Source organism: Amia ocellicauda, chromosome 15 (assembly GCF_036373705.1).
Source record: "Amia ocellicauda isolate fAmiCal2 chromosome 15, fAmiCal2.hap1, whole genome shotgun sequence".
Classification (NCBI taxonomy): domain Eukaryota; kingdom Metazoa; phylum Chordata; class Actinopteri; order Amiiformes; family Amiidae; genus Amia; species Amia ocellicauda.
The window spans coordinates 29,857,614-29,880,448 of NC_089864.1; the positions used below are offsets into that span (position 1 = coordinate 29,857,614).

The window sequence follows — 22,835 nt, forward strand, 5'->3', positions numbered from 1 at the left end:
TTTTTAGAAAGGTGAGAACAAAATGAGAGATTATATAAAGTTGCAAGGCTCAAATTAAATTACAAAACACGTAAATGAGATTTACTTGTATTCTATGTCATGTTTTAAATCAATATTCTGAAGAGCCATAAAGCCAAAACATGTCACAGTGATCTGACTTGTTGGTTGTTTTCTTAGCTGTGTTAAGGTCTGAATATCTAGTCCACTAGTTATGTAAAGCCTAACCCTTATGTTGCATATATTTTTCTATAGCTTGCTTATGATGTAGAAACATGTTTTTGGTTAGATTGTGTTTTTTGTTTTTATTAATCAAGCTTGGGTCTCTAATGTCTGGCAGCTTTTGTCCAGTGGGAGTCTTCTCTCTCAGATTCCTCAGTCAAGCTGTGTACACACTGCTGGCAGCTCAAACTGTTTCTAATTAATGAAGGGAAGTGAACAGAGCTCTCCTTTGTTTTTGCATCAGTGAAGCTTACTCTGGTGACTGGTAAACTAATGTTCATAGCAAGTGAAAGAGTACGAATTTTACTTGACTGCTAACATGGATGGCTCTAAAACAGAGGTTAAATCAGGCACTGAATCTGTATATCTGCGGAAGAGGATAAATCTGCTGGGAGCTGTGTGTTTGATTGTCGGTACAGTGGTGGGCAGTGGTATCTTTATTGCTCCTAAAGGTGTCCTCAAGAACAGTGGCAATGTGGGTCTATCCCTGATCATATGGAGTCTCTCTGGAGTGCTTTCAACATGTGGTGAGTGAATTTATTGTTAGCCTTTATGCTTATGCAATTAATTTAGACCCAACTCTATCATCCTTGTTTCTTTGTTGTATTTCAATCGTATATGTAATTTCAATAATAACTAACTTTGTGTTTTCTAGAATTTTAGCTCTGTATAAAAAACAATATATACTCTGCATTGAAATTACTTCTATACATATAATGAATATTGTAGTTATTATTTTTCTATTTATTTATTATTTAATTAGAAGATGTGTTTTTTGAGTCAAGAGAGATCCACTGCTGTAGGCAGGATTTTCACACGTGTCAGTTTTGGGAAATATATGAGGAATGCAGAATTAAAGTTTGATTATTTACTTTGTGTAAATAATATGTGCACACATACATACGGGTGACAAATTGAAGGAAAAACCAACATAACGTGTTTCAGTAAGGTGTCTGGCCACCACAAGCCGCCAGAACAGCTTCAATGCTCTTGGCATAGATTCTACAAGTGGAACTCTACTGGAGGGATGAACACCATTCTTCCAAAAGATATTCCTTCATTTGGTGTTTTGATGATGGTGGTGGAGAGCGCTGTCTAACTTGTCGGTCCAAAATCTCCTATAGGTGTTCAATTGGGTTGAGATCTGGTGAATGCGAAGGGCATAGAGCACATGATTCACATGATTTTTATACTCATCAAATCATTCAGTGACTCATGCCCTGTGGATGAGGGCATTGTCATCCTGGAATAGACCACTCCCATCAGGATAGAAATGTTTCACCATAGGATAAAGGTGATCAATTTTTGTAATGATTTGTAGTGACCCAAAGTGGATCCAAACCATGACAGAAAAATGCCCCCAACAGCATAACAGAGCCTCTCACTGTAGGGATCAAGCAGTCAGGCCTGTACCATTCTCTTGGTGTGTGCCAGACATGGACTGTTCCTGCTGACACAGTCTGATCACGTCCTCCATTGATATTCTGAGTCACTTGGGAAAGAGTTGCTCTTCTGTTTTTCCTTACATATCACAGTAATGCACAAGCATTACTTTAGTCACTGTTCCTATTGAAACACTAGCCAGTCGAGCAGTCTTTGTGACTGAAGCTCCTGCCATTCGTGCCCCAATAATGACCCCTCTTTCAAAGTCACTTTCCTCTTGCCATCTTGATCGAGGTCAACTGGGCCTGCTCAGCATTTTTATACATGCCACAGCGCATGATAGGATGTTAATTGGTTAATTGTATCATGCAGTACACCTGTTTGGAGGCATCGTTGTTTTTTTTATGTTTCTCCACTGATTTATTCAGGTTTTTCCTTTAATTTGTCACCCGTCTGTACATTATTACACTTTACTCTTTCTGAAGCTAAACTAATGCAGTGCTTGTGTGCTCTTTATGTTGTGTATAGTGTTAATTCTTTCCAATCCATTACCATTGAAAGTTCATATATTGAAGACTTACCTTTCCCCAAAAGCCACTTGATTAATTCTAAATGCTTGCATGGGATCCAGTATGATCAATATACAATGCAACATAATGATAAAAGAAGACTGCAGGCGTTTTTCAACCCTGGTTCTGGATCAAATATACTGTTAAAGACATAGGTGTATGTTCAGGGTGGGTGGGGGTGGGGGGTTTGAGAGAACATTAAATTATCACTCTCAATAAATGTATGCCCGGTTCTGTAATGAAGGACTGCCGTGGAGGGGAACCCAGGGGCAGAGAGAGAGAGGAGAGGTAGTCAGGGACAGGCTGGGGTCAATGCCAGCAAACAGTAATGTCTAGGAGAATCCAGAAGTCGTGGTCGACCGGTCGAAGGAAAGCAGGAGGTCAGAGATCAGACAAACAGACTAGTAGGGGAAATCCAAGAATCGGTGGTCAAGGGACAAGTAGAGGTCGTAGACAGGTAAACAATGGTAACAGGGAACACTTAGAATTGCAACTGGACAGAAGACAAGACTTAGCATTGAATGGAAGTCATAGAGGGGTATATATGTGTAGCAGAGGGGAGCAGAGGGCAGAGAAGGAGAGTGCTGGTCCAATGGGAGTTTGAGGATGATAGAAGACGTGCACATGGTGCCTAGGAATGTTAAGTGGCTGATTGCTGGGGAATGTGGGTGTTAGTATTCCGGTGATGATGACCTCTGGTGGTGAGCTTGTGAATTGCGGGATGTGTGGGATGAAAAAATAACAGAACCCCCCTCCTTACGAGAGGCTCCTGGCGCAAAACGAGCTTGGCGACAAGGGCAACCTGAGGTTGGGGAGCTGGAGCCATGGGATGAACACAGGGGAAGTCATGGAGTCAAGGAGGGATCCAAGATATCCGAGGCAGGGACCCAAGACTGCTCCTCAGGACCATACCCCTCCTATTCCACCAGATACTGGAGACCGGTCCAATGACGTCGGGAGCGAAGGAGAGTCCGGACTGTGTAGACGGGACCATTGTCCAGCAGCAGCGGAGGCGGGGGAGGCACCGCAGGAGAGGCAGAAGGGACGTCTGCAGGACCGGAATCCAGTAAAGGACTGGGCATGACAGGCTTAAGCAGGGAGACGTGGAATGTCGGCGAGATGCGATAGGTAGGAGGCAGCTGCAAGCGGTAGGCAACCAGGTTGAAGTACCTTACAAGCCGAGGACTGAGTTTACTACAGGGGAGAGCCAGGATGATATAGGGGAGCAGGCTGATGTCGGCGATCCACCTGGACCTTCTGACGATGAACAGCCTGTAGACGTTGGAAACGGGTGAGCACAGCCTGCCAAACCTCATCGCTTCAGTGAACTTGGTGCATCTCTCCTGAAACCTGGAAAGAGGGGAGGTTGATATCCCAGGATGCACTGGAAAGGGGTAAGGCTGGTGGAGGAGCTGGTGAGGGAGTTTTGCACAAATGTCCATTAATAATTAAGTGATCCTAGGATCCTATCCAGTCTGACTTTAAATGTTCCCAAATTTTCAGCTTCTACCACATCGCTGGGGAGTTTGTTCAGATTATGACAAACTCTCTGTGTGAAGAAGTGTCTCCTGTTTTCCGTTTTGAATGCCTTGAAGCCCAGTTTCCATTTGTGTCCCCGGGTCCTTGTGTTCCTGCTGATCTGGAAAAGCTCCTCTGGTTTGATGTGGTCGATGCATTTCATGATTTTGAAGACTTGAATCAATTCCCCACATAGTCTCCTCTGTTCCAGGGTGAAAAGGTTCAGGTTCCCTCAGTCTCTCCGAGTAGGACACTCCCTTCAGACCTGGAATAAGTCTGGTTGCTCTCCTCTGAACTGCCTCTAGAGCAGCAATATCCTTCTTGAAGTGTGGTGCCCAGAACTGTACACAGTATCCAGATGAGGTCTAACTAGTGCATTGTACAGTCTTAACATTACTTCCCTTGTTTTAAATTCTACACTTTTGACAATATACCCTAACAATCTGTTTGCCTTTTTTATTGCTTCCCCATATTGTTTGGGTGGAGAAAGTGAGAAGTCCACATAAATTCCTAGGTCTTTCTCATGCATTACTTCATCTAGTTCCATTTAGGGTTGGCCATACACCGGCTCCGGAGCCCGGAGCCAGTTCCAGGACCCGGAGCTGTCCCTTCCTTCCCTTTTAAGTCCTGTCCCTTCCACAGAATATACACTCACCTAAAGGATTATTAGGAACACCTGTTCAATTTCTCATTAATGCAATTATCTAACCAACCAATCACATGGCAGTTGCTTCAATGCATTTAGGTGTGTGGTCCTGGTCAAAACAATCTCCTGAACTCCAAACTGAATGTCTGAATGGGAAAGAAAGGTGATTTAAGCAATTTTGAGCGTGGCATGGTTGTTGGTGCCAGACGGGCCGGTCTGAGTATTTCACAATCTGCTCAGTTACTGGGATTTTCACACACAACCATTTCTAGGGTTTACAAAGAATGGTGTGAAAAGGGAAAAACATCCAGTATGCGGCAGTCCTGTGGGCGAAAATGCCTTGTTGATGCTAGAGGTCAGAGGAGAATGGGCCGACTGATTCAAGCTGATAGAAGAGCAACTTTGACTGAAATAACCACTCGTTACAACCGAGGTATGCAGCAAAGCATTTGTGAAACCACAACACGTACAACCTTGAGGCGGATGGGCTACAACAGCAGAAGACCCCACCGGGTACCACTCATCTCCACTACAAATAGGAAAAAGAGGCTACAATTTGCACAAGCTCACCAAAATTGGACAGTTGAAGACTGGAAAAATGTTGCCTGGTCTGATGAGTCTCGATTTCTGTTGAGACATTCAGATGGTAGAGTCAGAATTTGGCGTAAACAGAATGAGAACATGGATCCATCATGCCTTGTTACCACTGTGCAGGCTGGTGGTGGTGGTGGTGTAATGGTGTGGGGGATGTTTTCTTGGCACACTTTAGGCCCCTTAGTGCCAATTGGGCATCGTTTAAATGCCACGGCCTACCTGAGCATTGTTTCTGACCATGTCCATCCCTTTATGACCACCATGTACCCATCCTCTGATGGCTACTTCCAGCAGGATAATGCACCATGTCACAAAGGTCGAATCATTTCAAATTGGTTTCTTGAACATGACAATGAGTTCACTGTACTAAACTGGCCCCCACAGACACCAGATCTCAACCCAATAGAGCATCTTTGGGATGTGGTGGAACGGGAGCTTCGTGCCCTGGATGTGCATCCCACAAATCTCCATCAACTGCAAGATGCTATCCTATCAATATGGGCCAACATTTCTAAAGAATGCTTTCAGCACCTTGTTGAATCAATGCCACGTAGAATTAAGGCAGTTCTGAAGGCGAAAGGGGGTCAAACACAGTATTAGTATGGTGTTCCTAATAATCCTTTAGGTGAGTGTATATATTTACATTTAGACCAATTATTGATTGCTATCAGGATGTGAAGAGACTTTCAACCAGTATAACAAAAAAAAAATCTGGAAAAGATTGCATACCCTACATTTAAGTCCTGTTTTCTTAAATTAACAAAATATATAAATGCATAGGTATAGTTGTATGTTGGAGGTTATAAAATAAGATCAGTTCTCACACCAGCTATTAGTATATAATATAATTACAATTATTTAAAAAATAATGTATGACACCTTCACTTTCTCACTCCATTCAAGAAGTGATTATATAATCTCAGGGCACATCTCTCATAAACCACTTGCAAAAGAAGTAAAGTCCATTTTAACTCAAAGTTAAAATAAAGTTTTAAGTATTTCCAAATTCTTCATCTGCCTGAATTAACCTCATTTTATAGCCATCTGTTATCTGAAATGTCCTGACTAGTTTGTCCAAAAGTTGGTTGCCAGGGAGTTAAGGTCACACGCTGGAGTCATGCTCCCTGCACCTTGTTTACCACTTTTGAGATACGAAAATACCGGACCCCTGGTGGTGGGGGGGTTTGCGAAATGTCAACGCAGAGGGCGTGCTGGCAATTAGACGACGATGGGTGGGGGGTTGAGGGTAAATTGTACACTGATAATATTTGTAGTAATAACATATTCAATAGATTACAGTACTTAAAATAACCGGACATTTTCCAAAAATACTGGACAGGGGGTCAAAGTACATACTCTACATGGCCAAAAGTATGTGGACACCTGCTTGTCAAACATCTCATTCCAAAATCATGGGCATTAATATGGAGATGGTCCCCCCTTTGATGCAATAACAGCCTCCACTCTTCTGGGAAGGCTTTCCACTAGATGTTGGAACATTATTGAGGAGATTTCAGCCACAAGAGCATTAGTGAGGTCGAGCACTGATGTTGGGCAATCAGTCCTGACTCACAGTCAGCTTTTCCATTCATCCCAAAGGTGGGATGGAGTTGAGGTCAGGGCTCTGTGCAGGCCACTCAAGTTCTTCGACAAACTATTTCTGTAAGGACCTCACTTTGTGCACGGGTTGTCATGCTGAAACAGGAAAGTGCCTTCCCCAAACTGTTGCAACAAATTTGGAAGTGCAAAATCACCTAGAATGTCATTGTAGGCTGTAACGTTAAGATTTCCCTTCAGTGGAACTAAGTGGCCAAGCCCTATGACCATTATTCCTCCTCCAAACTTTACAGTTGGTCTATGCATTGGTGTAGGTAGCATTCTCTTGGCATCCACCAAACCCAGATTCCTCTGTTGGACTGCCAGATGGTGAAATGTGATTCATCACTCCAGAGATCGCATTTCCACTCCTCCCAGGTCAAATGGTGGCTAGCTTAACACCACTCTAGCCGACGCTTGGGATTATGCATGGAGATCTTAGGCTTGTGCGGCTGCTCGGCCATAGAAACCAATTTCATGAAGCTCCCGAACAAACAGTTCTTCTGCTGATGTTGCTTCCAGAGGCAGTTTGGCACTCGGAAGTGATTGTTGCAATCAACGAAAGACTATTTTTATGCGCTACGTACTTCAGCACTCAACAGTTCCATTTTGTGAGCTTGTGTGGCCGACCACTTCACGACTGAGCTGTTGTTGCTCCTAGATGTTTCCTTTTAACAATAACAGCACTTACAGCTCACCAGGGCAGCTCTAGCGGGACAGAAATTTGATTAACTGACTTGTTGGAAAGGTAGCATTTATTATTATTATTATTTTTATTTCTTGTCAGACGCCCTTATCCAGGGTGACTTACAACATAAGTGCAAAAATACAGAGAAGTACAAGGCATCAATCACTACAAATTCAACTTAGCTAAAACATAGCAATTCAAAATAATACATTTTACAAATTCCAATTACAATTTACACAAGTACAGTAAGAGACTTCCTACATCCTGGATGGTGAAAGCTAAGTGCTGTCAAGATATAGGGTTACAGACGAGGGCTATGGGAAAGGGAGCAAGGAGGAAAACAATCAAGAACGCGAGGAGCATAATAAGCTGAAGTGCTATCTAGCAGGGATAGAGGACTAATATTAAATGCTGTCGGAAGAGATGCATCTTGAGTAAGCACCGGAATGAGGTCAAGGACTCTGCTGTTTTGACTTCGGTGGGCAGGTTCCATCACTTAGGGGCCAGGGATGAGAAGGAGTGGGCTCTGGAGGAAGGAGAGTGGAGAGGAGGCAGAGTTAGCCTTCTGGCACTGGAGGAGCGCAGAGGTCTGGAGGGGATGTATGGAGAGATGAGTGACTGAAGGTATCTTGGTGCAGTGTGGTCAAGACAGCGGTAGGTGAGGGTCAAAGTCTTGAACTGAATGCGTGCCACTATCGGGAGCCAGTGGAGGGAGCGGAGCAGTGGAGTAGCGTGTGCGAATCGTGGCAGAGAGAATACCAGATGAGCCGCAGAGTTCTGGATGAGCTGGAGCGGGCTGGTAGTGGATGCAGGCAGGCCGGCCAGGAGGGAGTTGCAGTAGTCCAGGCGGGAGAGGACCAGTGACTGGACGAGTAGCTGAGTCGAGTAGTCGGTGAGGAAGGGACGGATCCGGCGTATGTTGCTCAGGAAGAATCTGCAGGTGTGCGTCAGCATGGTGATGTGCTGGGAGTAGGAGAGCGCAGGATCGAGGGTGACTCCTAGCATCCTATGACGGTGCCACGTTGAAAGTCATCAAGCTCTCAGTAAAGTTCATTCTACTGCCAATGATTGGCTAAGGAGATTGCTGTGTGGCTTGATTTTACAGTGGGTCTCAAAAGTATTCACCCCTCTTGGTCTTTTCCACATCTCATTGTTTACAACATGAAATCAGAATGGATTTAATCAGGAGTTTTTGCCACTGATCAACAATGAAGATATGCCAAAGTGAAAAATACGATCTGCATTTTTTTCTAAATTAATTACAAATACAAAACAGAAAATAATTGAATGCATAAGTAATCACCCCTTCAGTCAATATTTGGTAGAGGCACCTTTGGCAGCAATTACAGTCATGAGTCTATGTGGATAAGTCTCTACCAGCTTTGCACATCTGGACACAGCAATGTTTGCCCATTCGTCTTTGCAAAATTGCTCAAGCTCCATTAAGTTGGATGGGGACCTTTGGTGAACAGCAATGTTCAACTCTTTCCACATATTCTTAATTGGATTGAGGTCCAGGCTTTGACTGGGCTACTCCAGGAAACTGACCTTTTCACTTTTAAGCCACTCGAGTGTGGATTTGGCTGTATGTTTGGGGTTATTGTCCTGCTGGAAGAATAATCTTCTCGCAAGTCCCAGGTCTCTTGCAGACTTCAGCTGTTTTTCTTACAGGATTTCTCTGTACTTTGCTGCATTCATTTTGCGTAATGCTGTCACCACCATGCTTCACGGTAGGGACGGTGTTCTCAGGATGATGTGCGGTGTTAGGTTTGCACCAAATGTCGCGCTTAGTGTTGAGGCCAAAGAGCTCTATTTTGGTAGAATTTTCCTCTACTAACCGGGTCCGGACCCAGAAGCTGTCCCATACAGACCCGGACCTATAGCCAAAACAGAAGGTTATGATTTAAAACCTGACGGGGAGCTCCTATTTTAACCGACGCAGCTTTTGTAGTCTTTACGGTAGTGGTTTAGTGGATGAGGAAATGCACAGACCAATTGTGATAGCCATCCCATGTGATACCACTCAGCCAATCAAGTCTGTGCATTCCAGGCGGTAAACATTGCGACTCTACAGTGCAGACAGATGAGAGAGTTAGAGGCAAGTTACACATGGAAAGATGGTAGAAAGAGATAGAAAGATACATGTAGAGAAAACAAAGGGAGAGATACAGACGACTGCGCCGGAAAAAGTTGAGAAAAAGACGGGTGAGACGGAGAAAGGGAGAGAAAAATAAGGAACAAATGGCGTTCTCCAAAAAAAAGAAAAGTGGACAGCAAAAATAGAGCATTAATCCGGAATGGACAGACTCATTTCTGTTCATACTTCCCAGTGGGAGCACTAAACCAGTGTGTCTCATATGTTCAGAAACCGTGGCACTTATTAAAAGTGCCAATGTGAAACGTACAGAAGCGTATTGCTGCCACACATATAACTATCACGTTTTTACGTGTTAGGGACTTACCACGTAATTACGTGTTAGGGAATTATCACATCTTTACGTGATAGGTTGTCACATAGTAACAAACTGAACTAGAATACAGGAGACAAATCATGATGTCAGACGTTAGGAATTTTGTACGAAATTACTTTAGGTTGGGATTTAGCCCCAGGGAAATGTTACAGTATTTGGCTCATGTACACCATGTCATAATAAACATTAGGATACTCAGGTGTATCCGAAACAATGATTCTTTTGCAAAATGTTTATCTTAAAATAAGCAACACGTATATATTTATTGTGCAAAGGTTGACATTTTAATTTAAGTTTTTCAACAAAGCTGTTTTATAAACTAAATCCCATTATACTGCAATTTCACTATGGTAAAATACTGATTATACTAGACATTTCAAGGAATGGAGGTCATATATTCAGAAAATGCACATTAAGTTCAGCATGTGCATAGGCATGTTTTGTGTGTGTCTATGTATGTTTGTTTTACTCAAGATAATAATGTGTGAATGTTACAAATAAGCGGGGAGTCATATATGCTGCGTGTATGTATGTTTCCACCCAGGCTAAAACGAAAGTCTGACGATATAAATGCTGTGCATTTGTTCAGGATAATTCATATTGAGTATTTTCTATTTTTAAGTTATTAGATTATTACTGTTGTGTTGTCTCGATAGAATGTGCCATGTCCCAGATTCAATCTGATCGACGTGCTCCGTTTGTCACATACATATTTCCTGATCTTCAAATAGTAATGTTTGTAGGAGCCAATTTATGTATTAATAAACATTTATAATAATATATGTTTTGTTTAACTTGTATTTCTGTATGTTGCATTGAGTATACATAATTCAATTATTTTTCATTTGATAACTTGATCATTAATGTAATTGATAATTGGGTGAGAAAGGGGAAGGAGTGAAAAAGTTCAGGAAATTGGATGGGGCGGGGGATAGATGATGTATTGTTGGGTCACAGACCGGTTTTCAACCACCTGTACCTTGTTTTGAAGAAAATGTGTAAATAAAGATGATGCAAATAATATCTGGATGCATGGACTTTGATTAAAGCGAAACGGTGCGTTGCTATTTTCACATATATTTTCAAGATTGATTGTGTTTGTGATTTAAAATGTCATTGGATAAGTATTGAGTTAGTAGCAACCTAAAGTAAGTTCGTACAAAATCCTCAACGTCTGACATCGTTGTTTTGTCTCCTGTATTCTAGTTCAGTTTGTTATTATGTGACAATTCCCTATCATGTAATAACGTGATAATTCCCTAACACATAATGACGTGATAAGTCCCTAACACGTAAAAACGTGATAGTTATCACGTTATCACGTGATTACGTGATATTTATATATTTTTTCGTGTGGCAGCAATACGCTTCTGTAGAAACGCCATTATGAGACAAAACATAAAGGTTTTGAAGAAACATACCCACTCAAATCTGAAGTGAGATCACAAACAAAAAGTAGTCTTAGAGCCCAATATGACCAGTCCACCAGGATCCTGAGCCACACATTCACTGCCCAACAATGTGCTCATGAGTGTTCCCTCAGAGTTGCTTGGATTTTGGGTCAACACAAAAAGCCATTTACTGATGGAGGGGTGTCAAAGAATGCATGAGTTCAGTAGCTGAAACACTACTTGAGGGGGAAAAAAAACAAGAACTTTGTGATAAAATAAAGCAAATACCCATGTCAGCATCATCTGCCACAAAGAAAAGTGAAATATTGACTCAGGACGTGCTAACCCAGCTAGATGAAGCCATGCATAAGGTACCATGTGTAGGCTTAGCTGTGGATGAGTCCACTTACATGTGTGACAATGCTCAGCTGTTAGTGTATGCCAGGTTTTTCCTACACAGACCAGAAAGCATTCTGTGAAGACCTGTTAGGTGTCACTCCCCTTCAGACCAGTACAAGAGGAGAAGACATCTACCTGGCCATTAAGGAGATGTTAACAAAGAGAGGAATAGAGCCATGCTATGATAGGGCGAGAGAAAGGAGCTGTAGCAAGACTGAAAGAGGACAATCCTGAGCTCATAGCTTACCATTGCATTATTCTATGTGATGTTATTCTATGAACATATCAGTTCTATGTTACGTGACAATAAATAGTCAAAAAGTTTTTGAATTGTACTGAATTCATTTGATTTGACAGTCAGGTATTGATTACATGCAGATGTACTAGATGTACTAGGTTACTTAAATATATATCGTACTAAATAGTTAGACATTATGATCTTCCGGATTTTCTCTAACTGGACCTCTTTAAATTTTAGTTGAATACCCCTGCTCTATTTGGTCTCAGAGTCTCCCACATGCCATATACACTAATTAGAAGGGGTGTCCACATACTGTTGGCCATGTAGTGTACAAATACTGGACAGTCCGCTAAAATACTGGCCGGTTGGCAACCCTAATATGCCACAGACATCTTTACAATCTTCTACTTTTTCATGTTTGAATGGTTAAACAGATGTTTGTTACTAATATTTGTTTTTTGTTAAACAGTTATTTACATAAAATAAGTAAAAAGGAAACGTTATAAATAATGATTGCATCATAGTTTTTTTGTCGCTCCAGTGCTGGAGCTGGGGCTGCTGGAGCCGGCCTGGAGCTGGAGCAGGGGGTCTCCATCAGCTCCCGAGCCAGCCTGGAGCTGGAGCTGAACCTCTGGAGCCACTCTGGAGCCGGAGCCAGCAAACCCGGAGCACTGCCAATCCTAGTTCCATTCATCCCATAGTGTAATTATAGTGGACATTTTTGTTACCTGCATGTAATACCAACTGAAAAACAGAACTGAAGTTCCTTTTGAAACACCATTAGAAGTTGGCAAATCCCAAGAATCTTTGCAGCTCTTTAACAGTTTGGGGCTGAGGCCAGTCTGCGACTGCTTTCACCTTGTGGAGATCCATATGCACTCCCTCGGCATCGATAACATATCCCAAGAAGCCAACCCGCTCATGGTGGAACTCGCATTTTTCAGCTTTCATGTACAGTCTGTTTTCAAGGAGACAGCGCAGCACCTGGCAAACATGAGAGGACAAGGTAGGGGAGAAGATAAGCATATCATCAATGTAGACAATCATGAAGAGGTTCAGGTAACTTCTCAGGACATTATTGACAAATGCCTGGATAACTGACGGGCCATTGGCCAAAACAAATGGCATAACAAGATATTCATAGTGTCCATTGTTGGTCAGTAAAGCAGTCTTCCACTCATCCCCCTTCCGTACTCTGTACTCAAATTGTTAGCACAACGCAGGTCCCACCTCGCAAAAAAGAGAGCTCCACGGATCTGTTCCAGAGCAGCCAGCAACAGAGGAAGGGGATATCTATATTTGACAGTGATGTCATTCAGACCTCGACAGTTAATGCATGGACGCAATCCTCCATCTTTTTTTGACACAAAGAAGAAAGTGGCAGCAGTAGTAGATGTAGCCCGCCGAATGATCCCCAGTTCCAATGCCTCCTGTATATAGCTGTCCATTGCTTGGGACTCAGGGATGGAGAAAAGGTAGATGCATCCTCTGGGAGGAGCCATTCCAGGTAACAGCTCAATAGCACAGTCTCCTGGTCAGTGTGGAGGCAGACAGGATGCTTCGGCATTAGTGAACACCGCTTCCAGGTCATGGTAGTTGGATGGAAAGGTGGGAGGTGTGGACAGAAGAGGGCTTTCGATGTAGGTGACTCTACAAGGGTGCGACAGGCATCGGGAGAACCATTGTGAGCCCCAAGTGAGGTTATCACTGTCAGTCCAGGAAATGGTCGGGTTGTGGAAGGTTAATCAGGGGAGTTCCAAAATGACCTCAGCACTAGGGGAATCGATGACGAGGAGGGACAGTTCTTCCCGGTGAAGCAAGGCTATTTGCATGGATAGGGGTTTGGTACGATGGGAAACACGACCATAGCCTATGGGTCAATTGTTTATTGCCTTGTTATGAAGTGTGGGTGTGCACGGGATGAGAGAAATGTCCAAGTGTTCTACTGTTGTTCTGGAGATGAAGTTCCCAGCCGACCCTGAGTCAATCAAAGCAGATGCAAACATACTGTTAGTTCCCCATGTGAGCTTGACACGGATGATACTCTGTGCCTGGGTAAACAGAGGACAATGTCCTGTACTCAAGGAGGAAGTAGGTGGTGAGCCTGGGCGAACAGGACAAACATCACAGAAGTGCCCCTCTTGGCCACAGTTAAGGCAGAGGTGCTGTCGTAATCTCCTCCATCTCTCCACGGTTGTCAGTCTTGTGCGTCCTAGTTGCATTGGTTTGCAGTTAGGACTTGATTGTGGTGTTTGAGGGGGTATGGAAGGCTGACATGGGAAGTCTATTGTGGAACGTCGTCATGCCCTGATGAGGTTGTATAAGCGAACAGGCATCTGGACGATCTCCTCTAAACCAAGGTCCTCATCCCGACATACCAGATCCAATTGCACATCATCATGCAGTAACTGTCTGAACACGATAAGCAGGGCAAGTTTGTTCCAACCACTGCTTGCAGACAGAGTCCAGAACCAGAGCGCATAATCTGCTGCCGAGGAGGTGCCCTGTCGAAGGGTCAGAAGCTGCTCACCCACACCCCTTCCTTCAGTTGGATGGTTGAAGACATCTTTGAAATGAGCCACGAAGGTCCCCAAGGAGTGTGTGATGGTCCCTTGACGTTTCCACACTGCTGACACCCACTGCAAGACTTTTCTGGTCAAAAGGGTGATGACAGAAGCGATTTTTGCGGCGTCATCTGGGAAGGTGGAGGGCTGATTGACGAAGTACAAGGAACATTGCTGTAGAAATCCCTCACATCTGTCAGGAGTGCCATCAGATTTCTTCGGAATAGCGAGGTGAACAGATCGTGACATCGCTACAGGTATTGCAGAGGGAGCCGCAGTTGCTGCCGGAGGTGCAGGTACAGCACTCATTGGTGTTCCATTGGTGAGGGCATCAGCAATCGGTTGTAGCTTCATGTCGTGATCTTATAACTGAGCATCCTGAGCTGCCATGATGGTTTTGATGCTTGACATCTCCGCTGGGTCCATTTCATAATCCATCTACTTACATTACCCCGAATGCCTAAAGCTTTCCATCTGAGGATCAGTCTTTGGTGTGGAACCTTATCAAAAGCTTTTTGAAAATCTAAGTATATAATATTATGCTTTCACTTGATCTACAGCTGCAGTTGCATGTTTCAAAATTCTAATAAATTAATAAGACATGATCTGCCTTGCCTAATCCCATGTTGACTATCACCAAGAATATGGTTTTCATTAAGATGCTCTTCTATTTTCTGTCTAATAATTTTTTTCCAACATTTTACAGGTGATGCAGGTGAGACTGATTGGTCTGTAATTTCCTGGCTCACTTTTGTCTCCTTTCGTGTGAATTGTTATGATATGTGTCATCTTCCTGTCAGTTGGCACATCCCCTGTTCTAAGTGTCATTTGGAATATTTGAGTATTAGCAGCCTATAAATAATTTTCAATTTTTTTTTAAGTACTGTTGGAAATATACCATCTGGCCCAGGTGATTTGTTTGTTTTTAATTCTCTTAGTCCCTTTAGTACCTCCTCCTCATTCATCCTGAGCTCTCTTAGGGTTTGACTGGACTGATTGTTAACCTGTGGCATGTTATCTGTCTTTTCTTTTGTAAAAACCTCTGTGAAATACTCATTTAGAACATTTGCCACATATTGTTAGTTTTCTAAGATACTTCAGTTTTTAGCCTTTAACCATTTCACTTCTTCCTTTATTGACCTCTTGCTGTTGTAATATTGAAAAAAGCTATTTGAATTAGTTTTAGCTCCAAGAGCTATGTTTCTTTTTATTTCCCTCTTTGCTTTCCTGATCCCTTCCTTAACATCTCTTTGCAGTTCTATACATTCTTTGTATTTAGTTTAATCTCTATCCCTTTTGTATGTGCTGTACAACATTTTCTTTCTCTTGATATTTTTGTGCATACCTCTATTAAACCATTTTGGCCAATGTTTTTTGGTCCTCAATTTGCTAAGTTTTGGTACAAATTTCTCCTGAGCCTCAAGTAGTATATTCTAAACATATAACCATCCATTTTCAACTGAATCTGTATCCAGTGTGCTCCAGGCTCAAGTGTCGTCTCATACCTTGTAGATCATTGTTTTAGAATTGGTCCTTGTTTTTTGAAAGTATGCCTCAAAGCTAACCACAGTTTGTCTTTCAAGTTGGAAGCACTGCTCAAGGGGGAGGGGTTTCTGCACAGTTCCGTAGGAACCCGATCCTGGCTGTTCAGCCTTGCTATTGTTTGTGGAGGGCATAAGAGCTGACCTCTGTAACACACTCCTAGACTGTCCATTGCTCTCCTCTGCTGCTCACGCTGTACTGCTGTGCTTATGACCTGTGTCATGCGATGTGCACCAAGTTGCACTGAATGTGTAAGCCTCAAAGACAGGCAAAGGCAGTTGAGAAGCTCAAGGGATTCAGGGCTAATTGACACCGGCACCAAGTATGATGCACACTGAAGTGAAAGAGTGCCAGGCTAGAGCTGAGTGTCAGACAATGCAGAGCACAGAGGTTGCAAAGCATTTACTATTGACAATGAGCCTCGTAGTATAGTCTCACAACATGATATGACAAATAGCCTAGTTCCACAACATAATGACAAAAGTTTTTTTTGTTATCTATGCACTATACAGCAGGGAATGGGTCAGCTGGCAACCCTCCAGTCATAAGACAGTGGCCTGTGAAAAGCTAAAGTGTTTTCTTTTGCTAGTATTGCAGAAAAGGCAATGCAGTACTGATCTTCCCAGAGGGTGACAGACAAAAGAAGAAGTGTATCTGCGCTGTCTAGATAAGGAGACAAAGGGGAGGGTGTTTGTCTGAGTGACAGCCTACAGAGGCCCATCAGCAGCTCTGTTATGAGTTTTAACCACTTCTAATTGCATGCAACAATGTCCCATAGTCCCCTTTGGGAGCTATTTGTGACTTAAAATATAACTATATTGTGGTATATACTCAGTAAAACATAATGGTTATATTAAAATAGAGAATAACAGGTCAAATGTATCCATGTTTCCATTTCCTTTTAAATGTTTGCATTAATCAGCCTTTTAAAGCTTATATGCCCTTTCATAATTCAGATTAATTTCCAGGGAAACTCTATAATACGTCCACTTTTATTATTATAATATATTTTTTAATGCAGGTTTATAAAGATAAAGATATTTACAGTGTTGGTAAAAAATATTGTGCCATATGGAGACCTTAAGGAGACAAAGGTTGGAGGAGATTATTTTAGGCTGACATGTGTTCCCCCCCACCTTATCAGGAGCCCTTTGCTATGCTGAATTGGGTACAACTTTCAAGAAATCTGGGGGGCATTACATTTACCTTATGGAGACGTTAGGCCCCTTGCCAGGGTTCCTGCGACTATGGGTAGAGTTCATAATGATCAGGTCAGTATCTCCACCACAACAATGAGATAATTTGCTTCATGTACTACACTATATTACCAAAAGGTCAAAACAAAAAATATAACTATATACCAGAACTGTCCTGGTGCCTATAATGCGGTTCAAGTGTTTGATAAATGACCATTTTATTGTTAATTGTGATTGCTTTTCTTAATGGGTGTGTGTCCTATATGTATTTGTATGTGTTTTTATTGTTAAAATACATGGCTCAGCTATAAAAGAGACCTCGGTCTCAGTTTGATTTCCCTGTATAAATAAAGGTATACAAAATATGCATACATTAAATGTGTATAATATATATATATATATATATATATATATATATATATATGCTACTAAATATGATTTTCAAAATGTCTTGTCCAAAACACAAAATATTTAGTGGAATGACTCCTGAAATCCTTTTGATAGATTTTTGAGTAATACTGCATAATTCTTAGTTTTTTCTTAGTGTAGCAATCTTTTACTGGTTAACTGTTGTTGTTATTCCCTCCACCCCTGGGACAGATATTGTCCCTCTGATCTAAAGGCAGCTTTACTGCTTATTATTTTAATCCTGTCACAAAAAGACTGCTGACACTTTGTATGTTAAAAAAAAGTGAAAATACAGAGTAACCCGGTTGTGCAAACACAAATGTTGACATTAAAGGGTTTGTGACATAAATTTACATTTTCTATGGTAAGATGGGACAGTATATTATATATATATATATATATATATATATATATATATATATATATATATATATATATATATACACACACACGTCTGTGTGTTTATTAATGTAAAGATCAAGCCCTTAATTTGTTTGACAAGGAATCCCTTACTAAAATTAGATAATTTACTGAACAGAAATTAAATTAAGACCTTAGATTAGGAAAGCCAAAACTAAAGATAGCACTACTGTTTACTTTCACATGAACATCTCAAACAACTCTGCAATGATGCCATTTACAAATGTCATTTGGATTTTTGTGGATTCTGCGTACTATTGAATGACTGATACAGAAACGTCTGTAAATTAAAACATTGACATTCACAGAGAAGTGAGATCTCCAGCATTTGATTTTGTTTAAATATATATATATATATATATATATAAACAAAATTTTAGTTTGCTTAAGATAATAAAATCATAATAACAAATATAACAGAGTAATATACACCAATCTGCCATAACATTATGACCACCTGCCTAACATTGCGTAGGTCCCCCTTTTGCCACCAAAACAACCCTGACCCGTTGAGGCATGGACTCCACTAGACCTCTGAAGGTGTGCTGTGGTATCTGGCACCAAGACGTTAGCAGCAGATCCTTTAAGTCCTGTAAGTTGCGAGGTGGGGCCTCCATGGATCGGACTTGTTTGTCCAGCACATCCCACAGTTGCTCGATTGGATTGAGATCTGGGGAATTTGGAGGCCAAGTCAACACCTTGAACTCGTGATTCATTAGACCAGGCCACCTTCTTCCATTGTTCCGTGGTCCAGTTCTGATGCTCACGTGCCAATTGTAGGTGCTTTCGGCAGTGGACAGGGGTCAGCATGGTCACCCTGACTGGTCTGTGGCTACGCAGCCCCATAAGCAACAAACTGCAATGCACTGTGTGTTCTGACACCTTTCTATCAGAACCAGCATTAACTTTTTCAGCAATTTGAACTACAGTAGCTCGTCTGTTGGATCGGACCACACGGGCCAGCCTTCGCTCCCCACGTGCATCAATGAGCCTTGGCCGCCCATGACCTTATCGTCGGTTCACCGCTTTTCCTTCCTTGGACCACTTTTGATAGTTACTGACCACTGCAGACCGGGAACACCCCACAAGAGCTGCAGTTTTGGAGATGCTCCGACCCAGTCATCTAGCCATCACAATTTGGCCCTTGTCAAAGTTGCTCAAATCCTTACGCTGCCCATTTTTCCTGCTTCCAACACATCAACTTTGAGGACAAAATATTAACTTGCTGCCTAATATATCCCACCCACTGACAGGTGCCATGATAATGAGATTATCAGTGTTATTCACTTCACCCGTCAGTGGTCATAATGTTATGGCTGATCAGTGTTTAATTCAGAAACAAAGGTTATATAAAACAAACAAAAAAAGCTAAGGTTTGTATTAATTCCAGTAATTCATGCAATGGTGCATTTCACACTCCCTTCACGGTATGATTAAATACATATATGGCTGTTCTCATGATTTAGGGTTATAGACCATGAATGATGTACTAATCTGAATATTTTAAATTACACTGTGTATGTCTGCATTGCATTACAATGCTGCTTTAATTATATGAGTGTGTGTGTTTTATGCCCCAGACCCGCTGTGGCATCTGTAGTTGCTTTGGCGTTTGGGTGCTATGTTGTGGAGCCTCTGTTTGCCCCCTGCCCTGCACCCATGGCTCTCACCAGACTGGTCAGCCTTCTTGGAGTGAGTGAGTAACTCTGATATTGCTTTCCTTTTTTGGTCTCTCTTCCCAAGAAAATTATAATAAAAAATACATGCAGTAGCAGAATTGCCTTCACTGTGTTTTATTTAGTGGTTGCCATACATGGACACAAACTTTTCCAAACAAATAAATCCCCCCTCCTGCACTCACCATAAGCTGTAGGGTAAAATTTGAGTAAAGAGTGAAATTTGAAGGATGCACTTGCTTTTGTTTGTTTACATTATCACAAACCAATCAGAGAGGAGGTGTAATGTCTGTCATGGTGAACAGACGGAGTGGAAGAGGACCCAGGTGCGGAGTATACACAATCCAGGCAGGAGTTGAGAACCGGCAGACAGGTGTAACAGAGGCAGTCTAATAATCAATGTCAACTCACAGGCAAACAGGGCAATGCAGAGAATCCAAGGTCCATGGTCATGGTCAAAACAAACAGGCAAAAGGTCAGGTATCTGGAGAACTAGGCAAATCAGTAACTCCAAAAGGCAGTGGCCAGGAACCTGCTACACAGGCAAACAATGACTTCACAATGAGCTAGGGCTTGGCGGGGTTTAAATACATGGAGTGATGAGTAGGGAAATATAGAACAGGTGAAGGAGTTAATTCAATAATGTGGGACTAGAATGCCATGAAAAAGATAACGGGTGACATCTGGCGGCGAACTTTGGAATTTCAGGCCGACAGCATGACAGGAGGACCATGAGTGTCCTCACCTTGTCCAATAAACTTTCTTATAATAATAATAATAATAATAATAATATTTCTACCTCCGGTAACAAATGTTTCAGGTTACTAAGTGATTTACTTTGTTAACTGAGGTATTGCCATATTTAGATCAAGACTGAGAAAACAGTACCAGATGATTTTCTATTGGTCATCAAAACCTGGACAGTTAAACAAACCCATTATTATGTAACATTAAGTTTATATTTAATGTGTGTACATGGGAAAATGTATTATTGTTGTATGAAATTATTTAGAAGAAATGTTATCTCAGTGTCACAAGAACCTTCAAATTGTTCATGGAAAACAGAATATTGCTATGGCATGCTTTGGATGGTGTATTTTGCTAACGTAGATAATACCTAGTTTCCATAATCAGGCAAGTGTATGCTCAAATTCAGTAGACTCTTTCAAAACCTGTGTTAAGGATTATCTTAAATTGTCTGAAAGCCAGGCAAACATTCAGTGTGCATTATTATCAACAACAAAAACAGAATTCCAAGCTCTTTCAGTAAACAACTGCAGAAAATGCTGGATCCCCTTGCCTGTTTTAATTTTAGATTTTTTTGTGAAATAAATAAAAAAATAAAAATGCAAGAAGACATCCACTATATCAGTGAAGATATACAAGTTGTATATGACACAAACAATACTATGCTTAAAAAAAGTGTTTTATGATTAGAGCTGCATTCAATAAATTTCCCCATTTACACCCAACTAGTTACACTACCAGAATGTTTTCAAATATTTTACAATTTTAATGCTTCAGAGGACAGCTGAGGTAGACAAGTGCAAGCTCTTATACAGAGGAAGCACAACTGACAATGCTAAGGGGATATCCAAAAGACAAGGTTTAAAGACAGTTCAGGGGTCAATAGATAGGGTAAAGAGGCTGAAACAGGTAATCCAAAGGGGTGGTTAAAAAAAAGAAAGACAGAAGGTCAGGAACACACAAAAGTCAAAAGCCAGCAGGAATGCTTAGAAATACAACAAAGAATAAGACAAGACTTAGCAAAGAGTGAAGGGCAAACAGGGGTTTAAGTGCAGGGCAGAGTGGAGTCAGTGGAGCAGGTGGCGAGAGGTAGAACCAATGAGTGAAGAGGGTTAGTAGGACAAGTGCACACGGAAGGTAGGAATGTTAATTGGATGATTGCAGGGTTAGTATTCAGGTGATGATGACCTCTCGTGGTGAACAGGGGAACTGTGGCTGGCAGGTGTGACAACAATCTTGCAATTCTGGTCATTACATTTTTATAACTATGATTTAAGTAATTTTTCTCTCCTTGCAAAGTGTCAGGCAGTCGATATAATTATACCCAAGTTCACCATTACATGCCGCCCTTGTCTTTCCTCTGGATATTTACTTTCCTCATTAATGAATGATCCCCACAATAATGACCTCACCTGCTCCTCATCGCCTTACACATTCCTCTTTGTATAGATACCCCTTTTGTGACACTCCCTATTTGTGAAGTTTTGTTTTGTCTTTTGTGCCTGTACCTCTGAGTGTCTACTTCTTGATAGTGCCTTTTCATTTCTAACCTCAGCTTGTCTACTCTCACTTTTGGATTGTCTGTTTAACCTGACCTTGATTTTGGTCTTCCCCTATTTGCTGGCCCAAGACCTCCTGCCTGACCACTGGTTTTGACAGTGCTATGCACCTGGGTCCATATCCATTGGCTGACTCCCTGACACAAAGAGCACCCCTCCTATTTGCATGCAGTGGTGTGGTATCAAATATTGTGATCCTAAGCATGGATGTACAATAGTCTTCTACATTTAATTGACATGTACCTTAGGGCATTATTCATTCAGGATGATCTGCTTGGTGAAAGTAGCTCACAACTTGGGTATGGAGTATATGAAAACCGAGGGAAAGCGGGGCAAGCCCTTGTGGATTGTGAGAATTTAGCATAAGTAGTCTGACCCAAACTGCAAGTATGTAGTCTTTGCCTGCATTCAATTATTTCTACCATCCTCCCACCCCACTACCTTTCTTCTCCTTAGCATTTGTGGTGGCTATAAACTGTTGGAGTGTGAGCTGGGCATCACGCATACAGATCACCCTAACTTTTTTGAAGATGGCAACCTTGCTCTTGATTATCATCCCTGGTATAACTGTCCTTGCCAAAGGTAAGATTTTATGGGGCTTTTGAATTGCAGGTGCATTTATTTCCTGTATATTGTTAACACACATTTTAATGTGAAACTTTCCACTGGTAAACAAATATATATTTTAATCTAAACTATGAAGTAGAATGCAGAAAGATGTTTTTCTTTTTCGGTAGATAAACTGTTGCTATTCTGTTTCATTTGAAGTACAGAATTCATTGTGTACGAAGAGTAATGTTTGATTTTCATTATTCATTCCCAAAGACCTATTTCAAACTGGGCATCCAATGATACTGAATTGTAATGTTAATCTTCCCAGGTTATATGAGGTCAAGAAGCATGTAGCATAAGTGCAAGAACAGTCTCAGTTTAATTAGTTGAACAACACTGCTTTCTTTTAGTTGCCATTAAAAAGATGTAAACAGTTCTGGTCAAAATTGATAATTG

At 41.6% G+C, this 22,835-nt stretch overlaps 1 protein-coding gene across 1 annotated transcript in view; it reads left to right on the forward strand.

Moving 5' to 3' along the window:
• Positions 1 to 448: 448 nt before the first annotated feature.
• LOC136772008 (cystine/glutamate transporter) overlaps positions 449 to 22,835 on the forward strand; it is a 38,331-nt gene continuing 15,944 nt past the window's right edge. The window contains exons 1-4 of the mRNA XM_066724649.1: positions 449 to 746; positions 16,966 to 17,092; positions 19,426 to 19,541; positions 22,284 to 22,409. Coding sequence (XP_066580746.1) covers positions 539 to 746; positions 16,966 to 17,092; positions 19,426 to 19,541; positions 22,284 to 22,409 — 577 coding nt within the window. The 5' untranslated portion in view covers positions 449 to 538. The remainder of the gene's footprint in view (positions 747 to 16,965; positions 17,093 to 19,425; positions 19,542 to 22,283; positions 22,410 to 22,835) is intronic.